The 23,903-nt window shown below is 45.8% G+C and overlaps 2 protein-coding genes across 11 annotated transcripts in view; both read left to right on the top strand.

Annotated features, from left to right (window-relative positions):
• The window catches only part of LOC102260113 (dystrobrevin alpha), a 119,603-nt gene extending 117,583 nt beyond the window's left edge, over nt 1–2,020 (top strand). For all 7 annotated transcript variants that reach the window (XM_005869095.2, XM_014542004.1, XM_005869092.2 and 4 more), the window contains one exon: nt 800–2,020. In XM_005869095.2, coding sequence (XP_005869157.1) covers nt 800–850 — 51 coding nt within the window. In that variant the 3' untranslated portion in view covers nt 851–2,020. The remainder of the gene's footprint in view (nt 1–799) is intronic.
• LOC102262390 (dystrobrevin alpha-like) overlaps nt 1–23,903 on the top strand; it is a 30,269-nt gene that overhangs the window by 3,760 nt on the left and 2,606 nt on the right. The window contains exons 2-7 of one of the 4 annotated variants that reach the window (XM_014542008.1): nt 9,123–9,131; nt 12,918–13,007; nt 14,393–14,561; nt 17,549–17,681; nt 19,744–19,766; nt 22,911–23,897. In XM_014542008.1, coding sequence (XP_014397494.1) covers nt 12,977–13,007; nt 14,393–14,561; nt 17,549–17,681; nt 19,744–19,761 — 351 coding nt within the window. In that variant the 5' untranslated portion in view covers nt 9,123–9,131; nt 12,918–12,976 and the 3' untranslated portion in view covers nt 19,762–19,766; nt 22,911–23,897. Of the gene's footprint in view, nt 1–9,122; nt 9,132–12,917; nt 13,008–14,392; nt 14,562–17,548; nt 17,682–19,743; nt 19,793–22,910; nt 23,898–23,903 lie in introns of those variants that run through there. The other 3 variants (XM_005869102.2, XM_014542007.1, XM_014542006.1) reach the window with 3 other exon arrangements.

Below are 23,903 nucleotides of genomic sequence, written 5' to 3'. Positions count from 1 at the left end.
TCTCCTCCTCCTTCTCCTTCTCCTTCTCCTTCTCCTCTCCTTCTTCTCTTTCTCCTCCTTTTCTCCCTCCCTTCCTTCCTTCCTTTTCTTTAACAAATACTGGTACAAACCTACCGTGGAACCTGCCAGGCCCTGCTGTAGTTAGCACTTCTTTCTTTTGTTTTCTTTGCTCTTTTTTATTCCTTAGTTGACTTTTCCCGCCATCAGTGTTGGGAAGCTTTCTCGTTACTACGCTACCGTCAGCGTGTTAGACATGCGATGTGTAGAATGCGATTGTTGTTGTTCTGTGTGTGTTAAGACGGGACTAGATCATTAGCAACCTGGTGCTGTTTCTGGCCGGTTCTCTCGTTTGATGACCCTGAGAAGCTCTTTCTGCTTTCCTTTCCGAATACACCAAATGAAGAAGGCCGATCCCATCTTCCTCTTCACTGAGTGGCAGGGAGCTCTGCAGACACCCCCCTGCTTATATTCCTGTAAATTCTATCACCATAGCACTGGGATGGAAGTCTATTTACCACCAGCCATCGGGGCACCGACCTAATGAGCAGTCTGAGGTATCAGGATGTACAAACACCAGGACAGACAGGTTGTGTTGAAAGATGGTTGGCACAGGGAGAAAAGAGATGAGTCCATAGTTGCTGACACCTAAGACTTAGGACTGAGGTCACGGAGGTAAAAAGAGCTGACCTGCCACCAGAGCTGTGTTGATGTGTCCCCACCTTGCACCCCTTCACCCTGTATGTATGCTCTTCGCGGAACCCTGGGTAACCTAACTGTTATTGGTTCCATCTTTCTGTAGGAAGAAGAACTGAAGCAGGGAGTAAGTTATGTTCCCTACTGCAGGTCTTAACTAACAGTGGAGGGGCCTGCCGTCCTGCTGTTTTTCTCATTGCTTTTGCCTCTAATGTATGTTCATGCTTCAGTTTGGAAAGAGAGAAAAAAATCATACTAATTTGCTTCCTTTTCGATAGAGTGCTTGAACTGAAATATATTAAATTTAGCCCTTTTTATAACTATGGCTACTGTCAGCATCAAAAGAAGAACTATTACACCTTTGAGAAGGGGAACAGATTGTAATTTGTGGGACACTTTTTAGATCTCCGGGGGGGGGTCTCAATTTCAAACCAGCCTCATGCTTTTCTGGCTTGTGGAGCAAACCCCTTTCCTAATAGAAAGGCGCCCATCACAGATGCTAAAGGTACACTCGGTAAAACCCACAGCACGCAGACGCTCACGGGATGCCCTGTGATGCTACGAATAACCAGTCAGTTTCCATTTTACTGAAAAAGTGTGGAACCTCTTTTTATAGAAAATTAGCCAACTCTGTCTCTTCTTATTACATAATTCTTAAGCCCCAGTTCCCCCACTGCTCACCAAAACGTGTTCAGTCTTTTGAGAGAAAGACGGGACTCAGTACTTACTCACGTCCCAGTGTTTCGTGTTCCCAAGCAGAATCCCTACCATGGGTGACAGTCATCTCAACAGAATAGGACACCTTCAGCCTCCTGTGATCACTGAGGACCTTCCTGCTCTGGGAGCTCCCGGGGTCCTCACCTACATGTCTAGGAATAGGGACTCTGCAGCTCGCACTGCAGCCCAAACTCCTAAAGGGAAACCCTGTGTCTAACCCTGCGGTTCAGAGGCCAGCAGAGGGAGCAGCATACTCAACCAGTAATAATAATCCAGTGGAAGCAAAACAAAGCAGCTTTCATTCCAAGTGCATGTACCAAGCTGTGTATGACAATACGCCCCGCCCCCCAGGACTATCAGAAAGTTTCACGTTCTTCCCATGGATCGATTAGAACCACAGCCTGTCAGATTTCAACCTGCCTTTTAATTCTTCTGTATTCTCTTTCCTATTATTCATTGTGTGTGTTTGTGTGTAACAAAGGATGTTTGCAAAATGCTGGACACATTTTTATCTTTATTCATTCCCCTGGTCTGTAAAAAAAAAAAAGAACGAAAGAAAGAAAGTGTAAAACAAATCTGTAATGTCAGACAATAAAGACAATGTATTACATTCTTTTGTATTTTGTGGGGGAAAAATTACTTTACTAAAACGAAAGTCCACTTTTCAGGAGAGGCAGTGCCCTGGGTGGAGGACACACATTGGCAGCCGGTATATTTGCCCATAAACGCAGACACGGGGCATTGCTATGTACTTCCAGCACACGTGGGTCATGGGAGATAAACGGGCCTCGCTGTGGCACTTCCCTCTGCAAGCAGCCTCTTTTCTTTCCTGTCCCTTCCTTAGCATGTGCATCAGAAAAGGACGGAAGGGCCCAATAGAACCTCCCTCCTAGCGGAGGGAGAGGGCAGCCGTCCGTCCTGTAACCAGTCAGCCTTGCTCTGTCCATTTCCCTCTGGGACTCCTCTCCCGTTTCCCAGGCAACGAACACATTCTTCAGATGCTCAGTGGACCAGGAAGTCCATAAACCACTAGATGCAGAGAGTCGGGAAGTTCATATGCAGAGAGCTAAGCCCTGGCAGCGCCCATAGGAGCATTGCTGCCTCCTCTCCTTCCTGCTCCTCCCCTCGGAGCCCGGGCAGCTGCTGCGTCTTGGAAAGGCAGCCAGCAGTGGGTGCTGCTGCCTAACACCCAGATGTCAGCAATGCCTTGTCTGCTTGGGGTGGGGTGGCGGGGAGAGAGAGTTTGCATTTATTTGCTTTTCTACTCAAGCCCCTTTTTTAAAAGGACCTGAAGTCGCTTACAACAAATATCACATAAACAAGGACTTCATAAACTAGAAAAATCAAAGAAGGCAAGAAAAAAAGCAGATGTGCTCATTATAAGGGACAGGAGTATTCTTCTGAGCTTGCTGACAAGGAGGCCAAAAAGGAAAACAGAATTGGCGGTGTTATTGGAACAGAAATACTGGTTCTCAGGGGACCAGGTTTCTGTTGGCATAAAATGTCAAAAGAAAGTCTTCACTCGGAGCTTTATGGGAGGAGCACTGAGGAATAACATGGACAGATGCAGGGGTAGCTTTCAGACGGCTGCTGCTTACGCTGGCCTTCAGGCAGGTTAAAGGCAGAACCTCACACGTCCCAATCCTGGAGAGGCCGTTCTGCAAGGAATAAACAAATGCCATCCAAACACATTAACTTCTGGCGCATAAACTGATCGAGGGGAGAATTTAGAGGCTTTAGTCTGGCGTCTGCTTCTAAATCCTGTCTTTATTTATAAGCCTTTCCCCTTTGGGGACGTTCTCTTTGTAAAATCAGATTTAAGACACTGCACAGGACAAACTGTGCCGAGTGAATAACCTCCACTTGCTTTATCATCCGTCTGTGTGGTTCCATGTATTTTATTACACTGGTATTATAATTCCTACTTATACTTTTCTTGTTCGAGGTAATGCATGAATTTATTCCCCTTGAGGAAAGAACATGATTTTTTTTCTAAATAGTGCCTGTAATATAACACAATGATTATGATATGATAAGCAATAAATTTTTTTTACAAAACTTGAATTGAAATTATCCTACCCTCTTTCTTCTTTGTGTATATTTAAGATTTATTGAAGGCATCACAAAAAGAACACTCATAAAAAGTTTAATAATGAAGGTGACTGGGGTATAATTTCAGTGACGGTATGTATGTCCCAGAGTTTCTGGTATACTTCCAGCTCCACATATTATGTCCCAATCTAAAACCAACTAAACTTGAGTTGAGAATGATCTCAATAATAACTTCTTAGAAAAATGACTGGAGCCGGAACCGGTTTGGCTCAGTGGATGGAGCGTCGGCCTGCGGACTGAAGGGTCCCGGGTTTGGTTCCGGTCGGGGGCATGTGCCTGGGTTGCGGGCACATCCCTAGTGGGGGGTGTGCGGGAGGCGGCTGGTCGATGTTTCTCTCTCATCGATGTTTCTGACTCTCTGTCTCTCTCCCTTCCTCTCTGTAAAAAATCAATAAAATATATTTAAAAAAAAAAAAAAGAAAGAAAAATGACTGGAGTTAGACCTGAATTATCGTGGTCCCAGCTCTTCTCCTGCAGTGGAAGATCTTGAGTGAGTCAGCTAACTTCCTGGGAATTTATTTCAAACATACTGTTACGACATGGCTCACCAGGTTGTTGTATGGGTTTAAAGCAGGGGTGGGCAAACTTTTTGACTCGAGGGCCACAGTGGGTTCTTAAACTGGACCGGAGGGCCGGAACAAAAGCATGGATGGAGTGTTTGTGTGAACTAATATAAATTCAAAGTAAACATCATTACATAAAAGGGTATGGTCTTTTTTTTTTTTAGTTTTATTCATTTCAAATGGGCCGGATCCAGCCCGCGGGCCGTAGTTTGCCCACGGCTGGTTTAAAGAGATAAAGGACGTACCAGCACTTTGGAAAATACCATATGCATATTAGATATAAGTATGAATATATGTGTATATGCACACATATACACATGATATATATGTAAACTTTCTCAATTGGCCCATACTTTACAAGCACACCCACACGCAGTCAGGCACTCACTTTCTTCCTTACAGTTAACAGTGTCTCCATCAGGGGAAGACGGTCAAACATCATTCCAGATTTCGCCTCCTGCCCCCATTCTCTTCTCTGTTGACAATTAGATGGCTTGACATCATCATCACTCTGGTTCCTGCTTCTCCCAGACATGCTATGGGACATGAACAGGCCAGAAATGACAAATGTTACCAGCTTAGGTCTCCCCTCTCTCTGTGTCCCTTGCTCTCCCTCTCTGGTGTGTGTTCGATGGAGGAGTGAAGCAATCAAAGGTGAGGGTGGGAGAATGGAGAATTCTTATCATAAATAATCAACTGCAATATAAGGGCTAATATCTAGTGTTCAAAAACGTACTCTCCCAGAGTCTTAGTCTCTCTCTCTCTCTCTCTCTCTCTCTCTCTCTCACACACACACACACACACACACACACACACACACACACAGACACACACACAGACACACACACATACACAAAGACACACACACATCCATTTTTAATAGGGATTGGTTTATTAATTCTAGATAAGTAAAAATTAGTTCAGGATAAAGTCTAGCCCCTTTTATGACATTGGAGGCCCCCAAACCAGGCCCCACCCCTTCCCAGCTTCATTCTGCCCCACCCTCCACAGTGAACCTGGGGCTTTAACGCACTGGCCTCCCAGTCCTACCTGCAATCTCCCTCCCACTCCCATGCCTCGCTCATGATGCTCCACGGCCTGGAATGCTCTTCTCTTCCCCCCAGACCTCCTTTCCTGCCTGGAAGTCTCTGCTGTGAGGGCCCAAGTCCAGTGACGCTCCTGCCAGACAGGTCAGAGTCAGTCACCTCGCCTGTGACCTCCCAGCACGTGGTGCACAACCATCCCCATGACAGTCCGCGAGTGTGTGCTGGGAGAAAGGATGGAAAGAGGGTTGGAGGTAGCTAACCACCGCTCTGCTCTACCTTCCCAGGCTACTAAGTAACACCAGGCCTGGCGAGGCTGTGTTCTCAGCCACACCTGAGAGGTAGACTTTTCCAGTCGGGAGGAGGGCGACATGGTGCCACCCACTGCCGCCTGGTGGCCGTCCTCTGCCATCGCTCCGGGCAGGGCTGGTTCCGCAGTGAGGCACTGGGTCCCTTCCTTGAAACTGCCCTTTCTGGTGCTGAGTGGAAACCAAAACACTTCCTGCGGGGTAGCGGGGAGGCCAGAAAATTTATGGATCTTGTCAGGCTTTTTAAAAAATTTATTCAACAGCAAGTTGAGTGGATTCAGAGGATGGAGTGTAGAAATGAATTTTTCATTTATTCTCTAGGAGGAGAGCTATTTTAAATTTTCCAAGTATGATGTATGTTTTCCTTCTTCCATAAACCAACTCCCTTCTTGGGAATTTCAGGTCTATATATTGATCTGCATGGACCATCACCCCTTAAGTCTTGGCTCCATGAATCACCGGGTCATTTCCAGGAAAGGATGTTCACGGAGACTGTTCAGCTAGCTCTCCTAGAGTTGTTAGCAGACACCCGTGCTGCATGCCCAGGCCAGTGGCCGCCTTCTATAGAGGCCACTCCTGTGACCATAAGATTCAGTGGTATCTGCTCTGCTGGTCTCGGGTCATTTCCAGGAAAGGATGTTCACGGAGACTGTTCTACTAGCTCTCCTAGCGTTGTTAGCAGATACCCATGCTGCATGCCCAGGCCAGTGGCCACCCTTCTACAGAGGCCACTCCTGTGACCATAAGACTCAGTGGTATCTGCTCTGCTGGTCTACCCCAGTGCCAGCCAGCCCCTGTCCTTTCCTCATGGCCCTACAAGAGCAACAAAAGGAAGGCCAGAGCTGGGTACCACACATCAGACTGGGCACTGCCCTCACCAAGAGAGATGGGGCCAGGAGCCAGGGCCCTCCCGCAAAGGTCCAGGCAAAGACTGGACAAGGCTTGGGTGTTGTTGCAGGAAGGATGCCGCTGAATCTTTTCTTCAGCACAGAATCTCCCACTAACATTCTGCACGTAATCAGAGGGCTTGAAATTGCACCAATTAGAGATTCACTTGGGAGATAGTTGCTGAGTCATTCACACATTGGTGTCAGATTCCTTGGGTTGTTTTTCCCTTAGCGTAACTACAGTCAATTATTTTTCTCTCAAAGGAGTTTTGAAGGAAGGAAGCAGGCAGAGAGAAGTGGGGAAAGTTGGCCTTGGAGACCAGGCATTAAGTGGGGAGAGGTGGGACTGGGACTGCCTCAGACAGACACAGAGAGCAGAGAGCTCAGTGCGTGAGGAGCAGGGGAGAACATCGCCTGAGGGAAGGATCTCAGAGTCAGGAAGGTGCGGAAGGCCAGGCACCGTGCCCCGAGGGGTGGGGGCGGTCCCCGAGCAGCCTGCACTGGAGAGCCTGGTGGAGCAGGTGTGATCAGGGCTGCCGTACAGTACAGCCCAGGACAGCCATTAACATACTGAGATGCAGGCCCATGGCCCCATAGCTGAAATGTCCCAGAATTTGGAATCTTCCAGGTTTTAGAAATACCATACCCTGCAGATATCGTATAAATAGCCTCACGTCAGTTATGAAACAACACATGTTGCCCTTTGGATTTCAAATTAGCGGATAAGAGATCGCGGACCTGGAATTCTGTACTGAGTGGAAACCAGCACAAAGGCTGTCCTGCCACCCTGGGCACGCGCACCGCTCCCCATGACCCCTCAAGTGAAGGTCATTGCCTGGCCCAGCAGGAAGCTCTAGGCCCCGCTCCCATACAGCATGCTGGTGGGTCTGTATGCTGTGCCTTCTGCCCTCAGGGTGCTAAGCCTTCCTGCCTTTGTGAAGCTGGAGAAAAGCATGTGATGGTTGGTCACAGGGCCCATATTCCTGAGCAGCAGCTGCAGTGCCAATGATTGCCTCTGAGCCTCAGTTTGCTAACCTGAAAAATGGGAATAATATCTCTCATATGGCTGTGAGGGGGATCCATTGAAGTAGTTGGGATCAACTGCAAATTGTTCTTTGAATATAAGCTACCATCATTCATAACACTGATCATCAGGAAAATGAAACCCAAAAAAAATGTATGGAAAGGTGCTTTGTTTTGTGAATTACATACAAAGTGGAGTTGTATTGTTACTGTGGGCCTCCTCCCCCAGGGGAGGGCTGGTCCCCAGAGTTGAGAGGGGAACCCGTGCTGCGGAGCTAAGAGAAGCCTCCTTCCTTCAACCCTCTCTCCTGCTCTGTCTCCAGCCCCCCTTCCCCGCTATGGCTGGTTCGAAATGGATGCACCCGAGGGGTTGCCAGGGGGAGGCAGCCCTCGAGGCAACTGACCCCCATCTGCCTCCATTAGCCCATCCAGGCCCCTGCAGCCCAGGGCAGTCAGAGCAGCTGGGCTCAGACACCTGCCCAGACACTCTGGCCTCATCTCCTGGGCAATTCTTGGCACCCCACGCCCCCCCCGCCCCCTGGGCTCTGGGAGCCACCTCTGCACATTTAGAGCAAAGATACCTCCTGCGGCAGCCCGGGCAGAATCAGGGATAGACACGAAAACCCCTGATCCCCGGCAAAGCACGGCTCCTCTGTGAAGTGTTTACTAATGGCCTGGGAGGCGGGGAGAGACCGTGGTAGCTCAGGAGCAGGAGTTTCGTGGTGATGAGATGGAGCTGCCAGGTTTGCTGGGGAAAAGCAGACCCGTCCCAGCCAAGCATCGCACGCGGGCAAACTCCTCTTCCTTGGGCCCGGACAGACCATCCCCAGGTACAGCTGAGAGTGAGCGAGTGGAGTCCCCCGCCCATTGGGCGTCAGTGCTTCCTTTCCTGTCCTCTGTTCTGTTGTGCTTCGTTTCGTGATTCCGGGTTGTTCCCAATGTATAGATTGACTTGTGTGTGTGACGCTGAGCCCTGGCAAGCTAACAGCATGGCATTGTACAGGGCCGATGTTGTGTGTTTCAACTGCAAGAGGCTGAACCTACAGCACAGACCCCAGTGGAATATTCCAGAACAGTGCTCCCTGGGTGCACGTCTCGGGGTTTGAATGGGTGGCTGGTGAACCTCTGGGCCTTGCATGGCAGAGCCCTCACTCTCCCCGACTGGACCCCCAGACTGAACTGGAATGTGTGGGAATCCTAATCTGCTGTGTACGCTCTGAGGGTCTCCTTGCATTATATATATATATTTTATTGATTTTTTACAGAGAGGAAGGGAGAGGGATAGAGAGCTAGAAACATCGACGAGAGAGAAACATCGATCAGCTGCCTCCTGCACACTCCCCACTGGGCATGTGCCCGCAACCAAGGCACATGCCCCTGACCGGAACCAAACCCGGGACCCTTGAGTCTGCAGGCCAACGCTCTATCCACTGAGCCAAACCGGGCTCCTTGCATTTTCTTAATCGTGAGTGACTGACTTCCTTTGTAAACTAATTATTAAAGAGACCTCACTGTAGAGACAAAAGCTGCGAGGTTCAAGGTGTGACTGTCTAATGGTTTCCTGCTGAGGACTGGAGTGCAGAGATCCATGGTTTTTAGCTGTTTTCTACTTTTTTCTTCACTCACTTTAAATCTTACTATTCTGCCTGCTGGAATACTGCTGTTGTGTAGACGAAGAGAGAGACACTTCCTACAGGGAAACAGCAGCCCAAAGTTACAAACTCGGACTCCTTTTTTTTTTCTCTTCCCCATTGGAATCCACGAACCACTGAGCAGTTTGACAAAGTCAACTTTTACTGTAAAATCATGATTTAAAAATGTATGCCTTGTCTGATGCTTACGATGAGACTTAATGTGCACCATACTGCATGCATGACTTAACTCTACATTATCCTCGCCAGATGAGGCCAGGACAGACAGGTTGAAAAATTAGGAAGTCCAAACCAGACCCAGTCCCCAAAAGTCCCTGAGTTTATACTTATAACTTTCTCCTTAAATGTCTCTTTATTCCACGTAGCACTTTCCTCAAGGAAAAAAATAGGCACACCTTGTCATCACCGCTGCTTAACAGTAGCTTCATGACCCGGGGACCCAGCTCGTATAGTATCGAACAATGCTCTACTGATATTCTTAGCTTTCAAGATGCAACCGGAAGTTCAGATAATATAATAAGGTCCCACATCTCCTGCACCTGCCACGAAGGTTAGATCGAACAATGCTCTACTGATATTCTTAGCTTTCAAGATACAACCGGAAGTTCAGATAATATAATAAGGTCCTACATCTCCTGCACCTGCCACGAAGGTTTAGGACGCCCATCTCAACAACCTAGGATTTCCTCCAGCTTTGAGATGTCATTGTGACTGTTAACATTTGACTGAGGCCTTGGGGATGGGTGGCATGTGGCGTGTTCTTGGGAAAACACATTAACGGCTTGTCTTCTCAGGTGCCTCTTCACGTTTAGAAGACGCTGCTTCTGGAACCCTCTGAGTAGCTTCTGTGTGATCCTTTGCTAGTTCCCTCAATATCCACGGCCTGCTTATCTTAGCCCCTCTCTGAGTGGTTCTAGCTCTGAGTTTTGCCTTCTCTTATCCCGGAGGGTATACTTCTGAGCTTTTCAGTATTGAGCTCTCTGGACATTGCTCATTTCTCCCCACTATACTGTTAGAGCTTCCACTGCCAATTCTGCTGGTTTCAGGTGTGGTGGCTTTTGTAGTGTGTAGATTTTCTTCTTATTGTTTAGCTGAGTCTGTTGCTTGTGGGTATGTTTGTTTCATTCTCCTTTTGGCTTTGTGTAGTTTCCAGGAAAGAAGCGGAAAAATTCAGAAAGAAGTTGCCACAATGTTGCTATCAAAATTACAAGTCCATCTTCTTCTTTAAAATATAGTGGTGTTTGTTTTTTTCAAATAGATTTATATTCTAAAGGCATAAACATGTCGTTTCCTAATCCCATGAATAGCTTTGGCCCCACTATTTCCTTTATATTAGTGTTTATGCTCCTTCTACAATACACAGTCCTGGTTGGGTTGAGGTAGTGAGAGTGTGAGTATTTTTTTAAACCTATTATGCTTTTTTATTTTCCTTTAATCCTGTTTTATTTTCTTCAGAGTAACTTTTTCAAAAAATAATTTTTAATTTTGTATTTCATCCTCCTATTATGTCTAGGTTACATTTTACATCGGTGAATTAAAAATAATTTTAGATGCCCTGGAGCATTCATCTTCTCTGTGGCAGGGGAATACATGAGAGGACATGGGAAGCTAGCTCAAAAGTAAATATTAACATATTTCGTTTGTTAAAGAGGAATATTTAGCATGAAAGTCCCCAGTTAAGAGGATGAAAATCAACCTATAGGCTGAAAGAAAATATTTACAATAGATACTAGACCTTTGTTACATGTCTAACAAAGGACTAGTATCTAGAACAGCAGTTCTCAACCTGTGGGTTGCGACCCCTTTGGGGGTCGAACGACCCTTTCACAGGGGTCGCCTAAGACCATCGGAAAACACATATATAATTACATATTGTTTTTGTGATTAATCACTATGCTTTAATTATGTTCAATTTGTAACAATGAAATCGGGGGTCACCACAACATGAGGAACTGTATTAAAGGGTGGCTGGAATTGGGAAGGTTGAGAACCACTGGTCTACCCAGTTAGGCCTCCGAAGTTAAGAGAGGAGCGCAAAGCTGAAGGGAGGTGGCAAACAGCATTCTCTCACTGGTGGCCTCTTCCATTTACACACTCATGGTGTGGACGTAGCCCAAGGCAAGTGATTTTACTCATTTGAAAATATTTTAACAATTTTTAAAACTTTTCTTGCCGTTATTTTTTAAATTTGGAAAAAATTGGCGGGGGCGGGGCGGTAGGGAATCCTCCTGCAGACCCTCACCCTGCTGATCTCATTCCTAGAAGTGAACACTATTAATAGTCTGGTCCTTCTCAACTTTTCACTTATAGATACATAGATAGATATGTTTAAGTGTATTGTATAGACATATACTCTTTATTTTTCACACAAATAAGCTAATGCTTATTTTGGTTCATAATTTGCATTTTCTTTAAATTACCAATTTATCATGGCATTTTTCCAGGTTCCTACCTATGGATCTGAGGTCAAGAAAGACAGCAATTCCACTTCTGGGAATTTATCCAAAGGCAAAAAGTCAGAAGACCAAAAATAAAATAGTTTTGAGTAAACCATTTCCAACATATATGGCAGTGAAGTTTTATCATTTCCGTTAGACATAAAGCATGTAGAGATCAGTAAGAAGAAGACATCCCCAAAATAAAAATAGGTGAAGGATATGAACAGAGAGAAATTATAAATGGCCAATAACAATATGAAAAGATGTTTAAAAAATCAATAATATCCAGATATAGAAAAGTGTGAGGGAACCGGCCCTCTCACCCATTGTGTGTGGGGACAACAATCTGACATTTTACAAGGGGAAGAATGATGCATTCTCTCTTATGAGGGGAAAGGGACGATCCATAATAGGGCTTTTTCTCCTGAAAAAGAAAATAATTTAAGTTATACAGAATAACTAGGTTTTACTTCAATTTTTAGAAGGAAAAATGTCCTTTCCCTAAATCTTACTTTAAGGACATTTTAAATCAGTTTGAGCTTCCTATTAGAACTACTGTTTCATCTAACTACTTGGATTTTTTAAATTTTCATGTATCTATCCTTTCACCAATTTAGTTGTACTTTCTGAGAAGTGACAGAATGAAATGTGGCCAAGCTCACAAAGAGCTTGTGCTGCATACATTCATCTGTAAGTCAGATATTTGGAATCTTGGTCCCTTTTTCCCCAGAGATGATGGTGATCAGCCCTCTGTTCCATCTCAGCCCTGCCTGTCCCCAGGCCAGCCCACAGAGACCCATCTCACCCTCAGTGTGCCTGGAACAGCATGCTAATCTCTCTCTACCATGAAGAAACATGGGCTGAGTTACAGTTCAGGGTACCGGACATACATCCTGTGCACATGCCTTGCATCCAGAGCAAGAATCCCCACCTCTTTTCCGTGCTCTGGGGCGTTCAGTACACAGGGCTCCCATTCCCACGAAGTACCCGTAAGGGGAGGGGGAGCTCGGGGAGGCCTGATTGGATGCAAGGGCTGCGGTGATAGAGATAGAATCCCATGGGCTTGGCCACCAGGTAGTGGCTGAAATGATCGTAGCAGCTAGGAAGGTGCGGCTCTCCTGGCAAAAGCTGGACTTTCGTCTGTGTGGGTTGTTCTTCAGAAAGGCCATCACACACACCGCTTTACCTGGGTCACCCCGTCTTATTACTCACACCTCCCTCATTCGCTTGCGTAATTGTCCCAGTTTGGACACTAAATTACATGAACCCCCATCGGTGGCCATGTCTTCCTACGCCAGAGGCCACGGCCCTGAGCACAGTGTCCTTCTCTCCAGGAAGTGACCACAGCGCATCTGTGAAGGAGACGCCGTGGAATGTTTCTTACTTGGGAATGGACTTGGAAATGATCAACAGCCTAAAATTTCGGGAAAAGGAAAAGCTTCGATTTTTATTTATTTATTGTCATTTCTTCTTCACTTAAGGTTCAAGAAGAAACCTAAGGAATGACTTGCTAGTGGCCGCGGATTCCATCACTAACACCATGTCCTCTCTGGTGAAAGAGCTGAACTCCGGTGTGTCCCTGGTCCCCTCATTTGTCTGCTCTTTGCAGAGGAACCCAATAGTTCTCGGGGCTTCTGTGAGAGATCTGCTCACTGTCGAATATACAAAGGTTTTCTTGAAGATCTATGTGATATTTGGTTGCCATATTCAGGTTTTTAACTGATATTTCTATTAGCTGATGAGAAGATTATTAATACATGCTTAATGCAGAAAGTTTAATAGTGTAGAAAAGAATAGATAAAAAATATTTAAATTGACTTATAATTCAAGAAGCCAAGAGAGTCACTGTTAACATCTCTCATGTGACAAGATACAGAAGTGATTTCATAAGGTCAGATGTTTTATTTACTAATTTAGACTCTGTTCATTGGAAATGTATGGCTATTTGAATGAGGCTAACCTGAAATTTACCTTTGCAGTATCTCTAAAGGTAGATCTGCCCAGAATATAAATAGCACAAAATTGTGAGAGTCTCTTTATCCTCATAATGCTACACAGACCTTTAAAAAATGTCATTCAAATAATGAATATTCAAATAATTATCCTACCAGTTACTCATGCATCTCATCTGTTCCTTAAAGCACACATAGCAAGATATTTGACTGTTCGTGTAGTTGAGATTACAACAACTATAAGAAATAAAACTTCAATATTACAAAAATTGGGATTTAAATTTCTTAAAATCTCTATAATAAGAATTAAAGTAATGAAACTTGTTGCTGCTATATTAGATTAAGATTACCAAATTGGATAAAAATGGCAGTAGTTAATATATCGTGGAGATTACTAAAAATGTTATTCTTATTGTAGAATTCTCAAGTACTATTAGTTTATACTCTTACTAGAGGCCCAATGCACAAAATTCATGCAAGAGTAGGCCTTCCTTCCCTTGGCTGCCGGCACCGGCTTCCCTCTGGCCGCCAGCAGGCACCTGGGACGTGGGCTTCCCTCACAGCCCCAGCTTCGTCCAGAAGGTTGTCTGGTCTAATTAGCATATTATGCTTTTATTATTATAGATAATGCTCTGAAATATTAAGTGAATGCAATACTTTGGGTTTATATTTCCTAAATTAAAGTAACATTAAGCAAAACTAGCAGTTTTACTGAAGACTATATAGAAGCAAAACAGAAGTTGTAATTTATTAAGACACAAAAGATTCCTTATAACATTACCGATACTTAAAAAAAAATATACAATGCTGTATACCAAATGATTTTATAGTGACTCATGTTCAGTTTCCATTCTCATTTGGAATTGAAATAAACACTTACTTGACTTACAATAACTGGCTAATATTTTATGCAGCGCAGGTTGGTTTATGTTAAGCCTCGCCCTGTACCTGCTGATCATAGACTCTAACAAGTCATTCTTTCTTTCTTCAATTGTACCTCATAGAGGTGGGGAGTGAAACGGAGAGTAATGTGGATTCTGAGTTTGCAAGGACTCAGTTTGAGGATCTGGTTCCATCACCAACCTCGGAAAAGGCTTTCCTAGCGCAAATCCACGCCCGGAAACCCGGGTACATGCACGGTGGAGCTGCCCCAGGCACCATGCGCAGTGATGTGTGAGTATCTTCTGCTTGGGGGTATTGCCTCAGTAACAGGACACTGTCAGGAGCAAAAAAAAAAAAAATGAAAACATGGTTGTTTTGATCTTTCTTTTGAGGAGAGATGATGCAGCTTCCTTTTCTGACAGAAGAGGTAAAGGGGCTACGTTTGCATTTGGCCTTGTGACTTCCCCTCACAATTTCCAGAGAGTATCAGTAACCAAAACAACCAGTTCTTATTGAGAGCCTGGCTCCCCTAAGGAACTGTGCTGGTTTGATACAAACTAGTATTTTTTTTTTAAATCACTCCCAACCTTCCAGGGCTCACAGACCAGTTTAGGAGGTCAGTCATCTTATCTTCAGAATCTTCCGTATTTGCACTTGGAGGACCCAATGATGCTGGAGGCTTCTCTTCAGAACAGGATGAACAGCATCATATAAGCAATAGGAATCGAAATATATACAGTCACGCACCACTTAATGACAGATATGTTCTGAGAGGTGCATTGTTAAGCGACTTTGTCATTGTACAAACATCATAAAGTGCGCTTACACAAACCTAGGTGATCCAGCCTACTACACACCTAGGCTCTATGGTACAGCCGATTGCTCCTAGGCCACAAGCCTCTACAGTGTGTCGCTGTAGAAAATAACATCAGGTTAAATCAAGCACAAGAGAAATTGATGCAATCAGAGACAAGGTGACCAGGAGATGTTAGGGGCACTGCCACCATAACACAGCATACTGTTTAACAGAAAACTCTTTATAAGTAGAAAATAACACTACAACATATAGTAAATACATAAACCGGTAACACAGTCACCTATTACCATTATCAAGTATAATGTACTGTACATAATTGTATGTGCTGTATTTTCATACAACTGGCAGAGCAGTAGGTCAGTTTACACCAGCATCACCACAAACACATGACAACAATGATGTCAGGACACAATAAGAATTTTTCAGTTCCATTATAATCTCACTAGAGGCCCAGTGCACGAATTCATGCATGGGTGGGGTCCCTTGGCCTGGCCAGCGATCAGGGCCAATTGGGGCCAGCCGGCCAGGGGAGGGACCATGGGAGGTTGGCCGGCCACGGAAGGTTGGCTGTGGGAGCACACTGATCACCAGAGAGCAGCTCCTGCTTTGAGCATCTGCCCTCTGGTGGTCAGTGCGCATCATAGCGACCGGTCGTTTGGTCGACCCATCATAATGGTCACTTAGGCTTTTATATATATAGATGGGACCACGGTCATATGTACGGTGGGTCCTTGACCAAAGCTTCGTTATGTGGCACGAGACTGTAAATGTATAAAATCTCATTATAAAGAAATCCAATGTGGCTGACTTGTTGAATATGTACAAATCTGACCTTTAAAAGACATTTTGCAAAGGTTTTCACCCAATAAGGCTTCTGTGCCCTGACAGAAGCCAGCAGAATCAGTGACGTCCCCACTAGACGTTCAGTGAAGCTAAGAAACGAGGGTGACACAGGCCAGAGCTGCAGAGCCCAGCGTGGGAGGGGAAAGAGGAAAACAAAGACGGGGAAGAGGAGGGGCCTCTCGGAGAGTGGGGTTCACGGGGTTGTGATCAGCGTGGGCAGAGGTTCACCACAAGGCTGGAAGGGGAATTGCTCACCATTCCAAACCACTACAGAAGGTGATGGTGCTTCCTGTGAAAAGTACTGAGGACTTGTCTACAAAAATCAACGGCTGTTTAAAGACCCAAAGGAGAAACTAAACAGAGGCCTTCCTGGTGTTTTGGCTCCCAATCCAAGCAGGGAGTGAAAGACTGACCAGTCACGATGGGGAAGTATAAATAGACATGCTGGGGAAGCCAGCTGCGGAGAGGCCGAGCGTGAGAGCAGAACACATCAGTTATAACGTCATTTAACGGGGCTGCTTTTAATTTTAGTTGGCTCTCTTGTCCTTTCCTCTGTCATTGAGAATTATTTGTTATTCAAAATGGTGAAGTCATTATCACCAGTTTTAGTCTAGTAAACACATACCCATTTGACTTCCTATGATTAACCTTTTACAAGGTGGTTACTTAAAATGTTCTCATTCGGATCCTAAGATCCAAGACTGTAGCTAAAGCCACCCCACACTACTGTCCCTAGGATGCTGGTGGCGGTTCCGGCCACGGGAGTTGGGTAGAGAAAGCTCACAGAGGCCTCGCAGACCTATTCATGTTGAACCCAGACCTCTAAAAATAATGAGAACATGTTGTACAGATATAAATAAACACTAGCCATGGCATTTAAGTTCCCCTCCAGAAACTTCTCCTTGACCACTCTTCATTTTAGAGGGTGTTTTAATATGGGGCCAATAGATGGAGATAGTCACACATTGGTAAAGGAGGTCATTCTTATCTACTTCATAGTGAAATTGGACAACTTAAGTGGATTTCTTAGATTTAGAGCTGGTATACATCTTTGAGATCAAGAGCTGTGGGTTAGAGTGTTACGCTTGCTGACAATGATTGGTTGATATTCTGAGACTTGATCCTACTATGAAAATAAAGCACACCTACACGCATGCAGAATGCAGAGAAGGTTAAATTAGGAACAAATGTCCTCAAGCTTTATTTCACTAGAGGGCTCACTTTCCTTAGAGAAAGCGTTCTTGGATTCCATTTATAAATTTTTTTAAAAATCCCCATATCAGGAAAACTATATCCTCCTGAAAGATAAGCTGCTTTTTCTAAGACTGACAAACATTGAAAGGGCTCTCATTCCTGTAAACCCTAGAAAAACATGGATGACCTAGGATCACCACAGCGCCATAGGAAAACTGCACGGGAATGCCTTGACCATCTATTTCCCTACATTTCCAAAGGTGGTTTTTTTTTTAAGTTTTCTGTTTGATAACAGAAGACACTGAATTGAAGTGAATTGGAAGACAAATAAAATGTTCCCTGCAAACTACAGCTCACATATGAATTTCACTTAGACTTTCCCTTTAAGATTTGCTCCAAAACCCTATCTGTGGTTCGTTCCCAGGGTCACAGAAGATGGGGATTCCTATGCGCGGCCTGAGGAGGAGAACTACGAGAATGACTCGGTCCGGCAGCTGGAGAACGAGCTCAAGATGGAGGAATACCTGAAACAGAAGCTGCAGGACGAGGCCTACCAGGTACCGGGGCCAGCCCACACCATCCCCCACTTCCGCCCCAGCCCCGAGGTGGCTGGGTCTTTTACATAACGGATAAACCAGTGCCTTCTTCCTCCCACCCTCCCTTTCTGGAATACTCTGACTGTACTCCTTAGTCCATGTATTCTAGACACTAAAAATTCCAACTATTTCTTATAGCCATCACTCTCCCTGTGTGATAACTTCTGATCTGGAAAGTGAAAGGGGGTCTTGTCACACAGCAGAAACCTGGTGACTAACAGTCCATACCCCTCCTGGATCATCAGCAAAGACGCTTGTCCTCATAGATGGGACATGAGGAGATATCTTTATGCCTTGATCTGGCACAAGGCAACTGAATCAGCATAAAGATATCTCCTCATTGGTCCTCAGCCTCCCTCACCACCTACCTCATGGGAAATGTAAGTAGCAGGCAAGCGACAAACCTCGCCGAGGCGTGTTGGGGGGCTGCAGGCCCCAGGATCCGCAGAGTGTGGATGGACAGATTGTCATATAGACTGGACTACACTCATCCACCTGAGAATCCACTGAACGTAACAGGTGCAGTAGCTCATCCTAAAGGGATGCGTTCTCCCCGCAGAGGCTGCGCCACGGCCATGTGGGTCTTTCTGGTCTGTTTCCTTTCCCTGTAGCCCACCCTGTTTTCTTGGGGTTCAGGGAGTTCAGGGGTGTTAGCCTGTCAGACCTGCTGCTCCCCAGGCCCCAGCCGGTTATTTCACTGTCAGGCTTTCTCCATGTTCTTAGCTCAGCAGCAGCTCTCTCTGTTAGTAAAAGAGTAGCAGAGAGAACAAAGTCTCTTCTATTTCCCATATGTTTATAAATTAAGTTTTGAAATATTTTCCCAAGAAGAATGTAGCAAGAGGACAACTGAAGCCCTCAGCCCCACCCCAACACCAGGAAGCAAAGGTTTGGCCTCTTTGGGGTGTTCCATCCGCCCTTGTGGCTTAACACCCACATTTCAGAAGCAAGTAGCATGTGGGTCTCGTCATAAAAAATAGCCAAACCAGTGACTAGATATGTAATGCCATGCTTCAGCTCTGCAGACAAAGTCGCCTAAGGTCCAGACCCACGGGGAAGGCTCTTTCTTTGTGATTTCCATGGCCCCATCCACAGGAGGAAATTTGCCTGGACGAAGCTGCCAGGGTGTGCGTGGGAATCTGAGGGATGTTCGCACATGGCTCATTTGGCGCTCCTGCCTAGAGGGAGAGAGAGATACAGTGAAATCATCAATACTCTGGCTCATGCTGTTGGAGGCGCCTGGTAGGCCTCCATCTTGGAGCTCATATCAGTTTCCGGATTTGGGTGGCAACAGTAACCGGATTTCTAGGTTTTATTTTATTTATTTACTTATTTATTATTAATTTCAGAGAGGAAGGGAGAGGGAGGGAGAGATAGAAACATCAATGATGAAAGAGAATCACTGATCGGCTGCCTTCTGCACACCCCCTACTGGTGATGGAGCCCGCAACCCGGGCATGTGCCCTGACCGGGAATTGAACCGTGACCTCCTAGTTCATAGGTCGACACTCAACCATTGAGCCATGCTGGCCAGGCTCTAGGTTTTATTTTAAAGGGAGGCAGCCATTCCATATAACATATTCGATTTCTGTTGCTGTTGTTTTAATGAATTAGGAATTTAACCGTGTCTGAGTAGGATGAAGGGAAATTCTGTCAGTGGCTTAAGATCCAGTTGGAGCTTTTGCCATCTCTGGTAAATCTTAAGCCTCTCTCTCTCCTTTCCTCTCCATGCCTGGTGACTTCAAGGGAAAGGCGACGAAAGGGGCTAGGAGATTATAACAGGCCCGTGTGTCCCCACTCAAGGCATATGCCCTGGAGAACGTTGTAGAGGTTTTCCTGGACGGCTCTGTGAGCTTGTGTTTATAGATGATGGTTGTTTGGTGGCTCAGATGCTGCTGTCATTCACTGGACTCTCTCTCTCTTTCTCTGTCTTTGTGCATGGCTTCCGACAAAATAATTCACCTGCTTGACTGCATCACAGACTTGACATGTCACCTTTCTTGTTTGTGTCCTTTGTCACCCGCAGGTCAGCTTGCAAGGTTGAATACAATATCCTTTTATCACTCTCCTCTCAAGTAAGTACCCTCTGATTTAGGAGGAAACGTGGCCACTGTACACTCAATTCTCATAACTTGCAACCTAAGTTCACAGTCACTCTCGTAGGCGTTTCTCTGTGATAAAATACCCTCCTTCCCTGCTTTTGTCAAAGACCCAGCCCAGTCTATGGGGCATCCCACTACGCCCCGGGGAGGTTTGGCAAACGACCTCGGGAGCTGGCTTTTGAACTCTATTCATTAGGGGAAATGGCACAGAAACTTCTCCAACACCAGATATGCCCCCGAAGTTTTCCGGGGCCACGTAGCCACATCACCAGTCCATAAGAGCACCCGAGTCTGAGCCTCTCCATCCCCTGAGAAGCAACAGTCCAGGCGCGCTCAGCACTTCCAGAGACGGGTCAGCGCCTTGGTCTTGCTGTCCTCGGGGCCCAACACAAGCAACAGTCCAGGCGCGCTCAGCACTTCCAGAGACGCCTTGGTCTTGCTGTCCTCAGGGCCCAACATGTCAGAGAGGTGTCCTTAACAAGGGAAAGCAAAACCGAAACAAAGGCAAAAATAAAAGCAGCACGACACAGGGGAAAACTTCTGCAGCCTTTTATGCTGGGAATAGCTGGTTCAAACCCTTTGTGGAATTCAGGAGGGTGCAGTCACTGATATGGCATGTGAGCCTTTCCCCCAAGGGCCTGCCCACCTACCTACACATGTGGGAAATCCTCAGGGAATGTTTAATGGAGAGAGAACAGCACTTGACTGGCAGCACCATGGAGGGTGGTGGTCTGAAGCTTAGGCTCTGGTCCCTAATCTACCCAAGTTCAAGTGGGAGCTTCCGCAAATCCGAGCAGCATAACCTCGGACGAATTAGGGGACCTCTGTGAGCCTCCACTCCCTCTGCACAACATGCATGATAATACCTACACCACAGAGGAGACTCCGGTTCTTAAAGACCTTAACGTTGATGAGCACACTACGGGCCTGGCACTGTGCTCAGCGCCTTATAAGTGATTCATGGGAGCTGCTGTAGCGATGATGTGGGCGTACGGGAACCCCTGGGACTCAGAACCAGCTTGCTCCCGCTACTTTTTATAAACAAAGCTAGGGCTCAGCTATGTGCAGTGGTTCCATACACCTTCAGCTCCACTGTCCCCTACGTCCAGATGGTTTCTCTGGCCCCAGCTAGTGGCCACTTAAATGCCCCTCATGACAGATCAAAACTAATACCTCTCTCAGTTATCTGGCTGCACTGGCCCAAGGACTCATATCTACTGCTGTTATGCGGTCTTTTCCAACCATGGAATCCCATAAGTCTGTAGTTGATAGTAAACTCAACTCTGGCTGCTAAATTGTAAAAGGAGATATATATCTCCTATATAATAAAAGCCTAATATGCTAAGTGTCTGGTCATCCATTCAACCAATCAAAGTGTGATCTATATAATAAAGAGCCAGGGTCCTAACGACCGATTACGACCGAAGGCTCGACCAGACCGGAAGTCAGTGCTGGGTTGCTGTGGCATCAATTAGTAAAGAGTACACTCTAGCTCACACACTACACACCTCCTGTCTCAGTCCTCAGGTTAAGACTGAGCAAGTAAAATTCATGGCATAATTGCTACAATGGAGTATACTTTTGGGTCTGTGAGGCCCTTTCGGTGTGAATGGAAGGATCTTATTGACCTCATTGCCTTCTGCTCTCCTGATACATTTACAACTACAGTGAAAACATTCTCAGGAGCTGTTTCTGAAAATATTCGCTCCAGTTCTAACAAAGCTAGTCCCAGAGGAGCGAGCTTTTTCCTTTAATAGCAGTCTCCTTCGCTGAGCTCTGGCAATTTGATTATTTTTGTTCTGCGTGTTATTTAAACATCAGTAGTGACTTCTTAGAAAAATATATATTTTTAAAAGCCTAATAAATTGTCCTTGATGTGAACCCAGATAAAAAGTGGCATTTGGTTCTTGTACCTAAAAGCCACATATTTCAGTACTTTGAAAGTTCCTGGGCAATGTTTCATCTTTGCTACAAATTTGGCAGTAAAAGCAAATAACACAGCTGTGGCCTCTGCCATTTACTGCATCCTGTACCTGCCTAGATGGCATTCACAGGACTCTAAACGTGAGCCGGCCTGTCACTGAATCAACCACTCGGGCAAAATTCATTTACAACCCGACAGAACCCTGCAGTTTGTCTGGACGTAGCCTAGAAAGACAGCTGGAATTCTAGAGCAGCTCATGGTCTTTAAATCTATTTGACTTTTTGACTGTACGGCAAGACCAGAAATTATCCCACAGGATAGGCACCTCTGACCCAAGGGTCCTAAAGGCAGCCGACTTCATCAGCTCAGAGTTCATTGGCTTCCACCCACCGAGCCCCACGTGGGGAAAGGCCACGAGGTGGGACGCCAGAGGCAGGGGAGGCCCATCCTCTGCTCAAAAAGAGCCTGAGGCCTATTTGAAGGTGAATGTGCACTTAGCAACACAAAAAGCCAGAACACCTGGTTTCCTGCTTCTCCACTGGCCACTTCAGAAGAAATGTATACACAAGGGTTAGCACTCAACACGGAGTCCACCACAGCTCCATTGGGCCCACTCAGATCTTGGATTTGTCCTTTTCCAGCCCTCTGGCCGCATACGACTGCACTCTCCCCGGCCGGCCAGAGCCTAGCTTCAGAAATTGGGGGATTTGAAGATCAAAAGTGGATTTTTAAAAAAATGAGCAGGGCATTCTGCTGGTGAGCCAGTGCTCTCATCTCCTTGTCCAAAGGACAGCTCTGCGTCACTCTAACCCCCAGGGGCCACAGGGGCCCATTATTTAAACATCAGTAGTGACTTCTTAGAAAAAATATATTCTCAGTCCCCACTGAGCAGGGGACTCAACAGGAGGTTCTTGTCCTCTTTCAGAAGGTACAATACATAGCACACACTACCCCAAGACATTCATCCCCGATTATCAGAGGAAGTGAGTAGAGGGTGTGCGTGTGCGTGTGCGTGTGCGTGTGCGTGTGTGTGTGTGTGTGTGTGAGAGAGAGAGAGTGTGTGTGTGCATGTGTGTGAGAGTGTGTGTGTGTGTTGTGTGTCGGGGGAAAGGGAGGTTCCCTAAGCTTCCTGACTTAGAGAACAGTTTTCATCTTTAAAAAAATTACACATTCCTTATTCCCAGGCAAACTATAGTCAGACAGATGATGAGAGTAACATGAGCGCTGGTGACGAAGGGGAGCGCTGCGCCCACCACCCACCCAGAGGAGAAGCAGCCTGGCAGCGACTGGGAGAGGAACCACCCCGCGCAGCAGCTCCCGGCACACCCGCCCCTAAAGACGTGCTCTGCTGACTGTAGTGCAGCTAATGTTTCGTTCTCTGATGTGTAGTTCATTGGTGTGTGTGTTAAGAAGGGAAGAAAAAAAAAAGACTTCTGTTCAAAGCTAACTTATCAGCTACATCTTCGATAACATGGCTCATCCCTGGTTAAAAAAACAAAACAAAAACCCACGCTGCTGTTACTCACGATGGCAGTATTAACAAGCATTTTCAATATCATTTGCACATGATATTGAACCTGTTCCGTTTACAATGACAATATTAATACTGTTTATAGGTAGGATTTGATTTCTGAATTCTTTGAGATTTTAGCAAACCAGTTTATTATACGATGTGCATTGTTTTCCACAGTAATTGGGACAAAACAACCCCTTGCAATTATTCATTGACCCTGAAGGACCTGGGTCCTGAGTGTGCAGGCTCGGAGGGCCGGGGCCTGCACTGTCTGCCAGGGCCTCCAAGTCCTGTGAGCAGCGACTGGAGCCAAACACGCCGGGATAACCCAGTCTGTGGGGCTTCTTTCCAACTGGAGGTTGTTTTCTTTCAAGATAGTCTAGCGAATCAGCCATAGAATTTAGTGTAAATACTTTTTCCAAATAGAGATCATATTCAAAATAAGACAACGTGCAAATTATATAGAATCTAGTTTTTAAAATCAGCACAGATCTTCTTAAAACTGTGAACTATGTTTTGAAATACTCGTGACTAAAGCTGTCTATAAACCACAGGTGCCATACGACCCCCACCCGGACTGCAGTGGTCTCTGCTCTGCTCTTCCATGGCTTGTTCCTCTCGGTTTAGCTTTAGGGAGCATGTCTCAC

Source organism: Myotis brandtii, unplaced genomic scaffold, assembly GCF_000412655.1.
Source record: "Myotis brandtii unplaced genomic scaffold, ASM41265v1 scaffold289, whole genome shotgun sequence".
NCBI lineage: Eukaryota > Metazoa > Chordata > Mammalia > Chiroptera > Vespertilionidae > Myotis > Myotis brandtii.
Note: the sequence above shows the minus strand (reverse complement) of the source record. Positions and strands in the feature narration are given on the sequence as shown.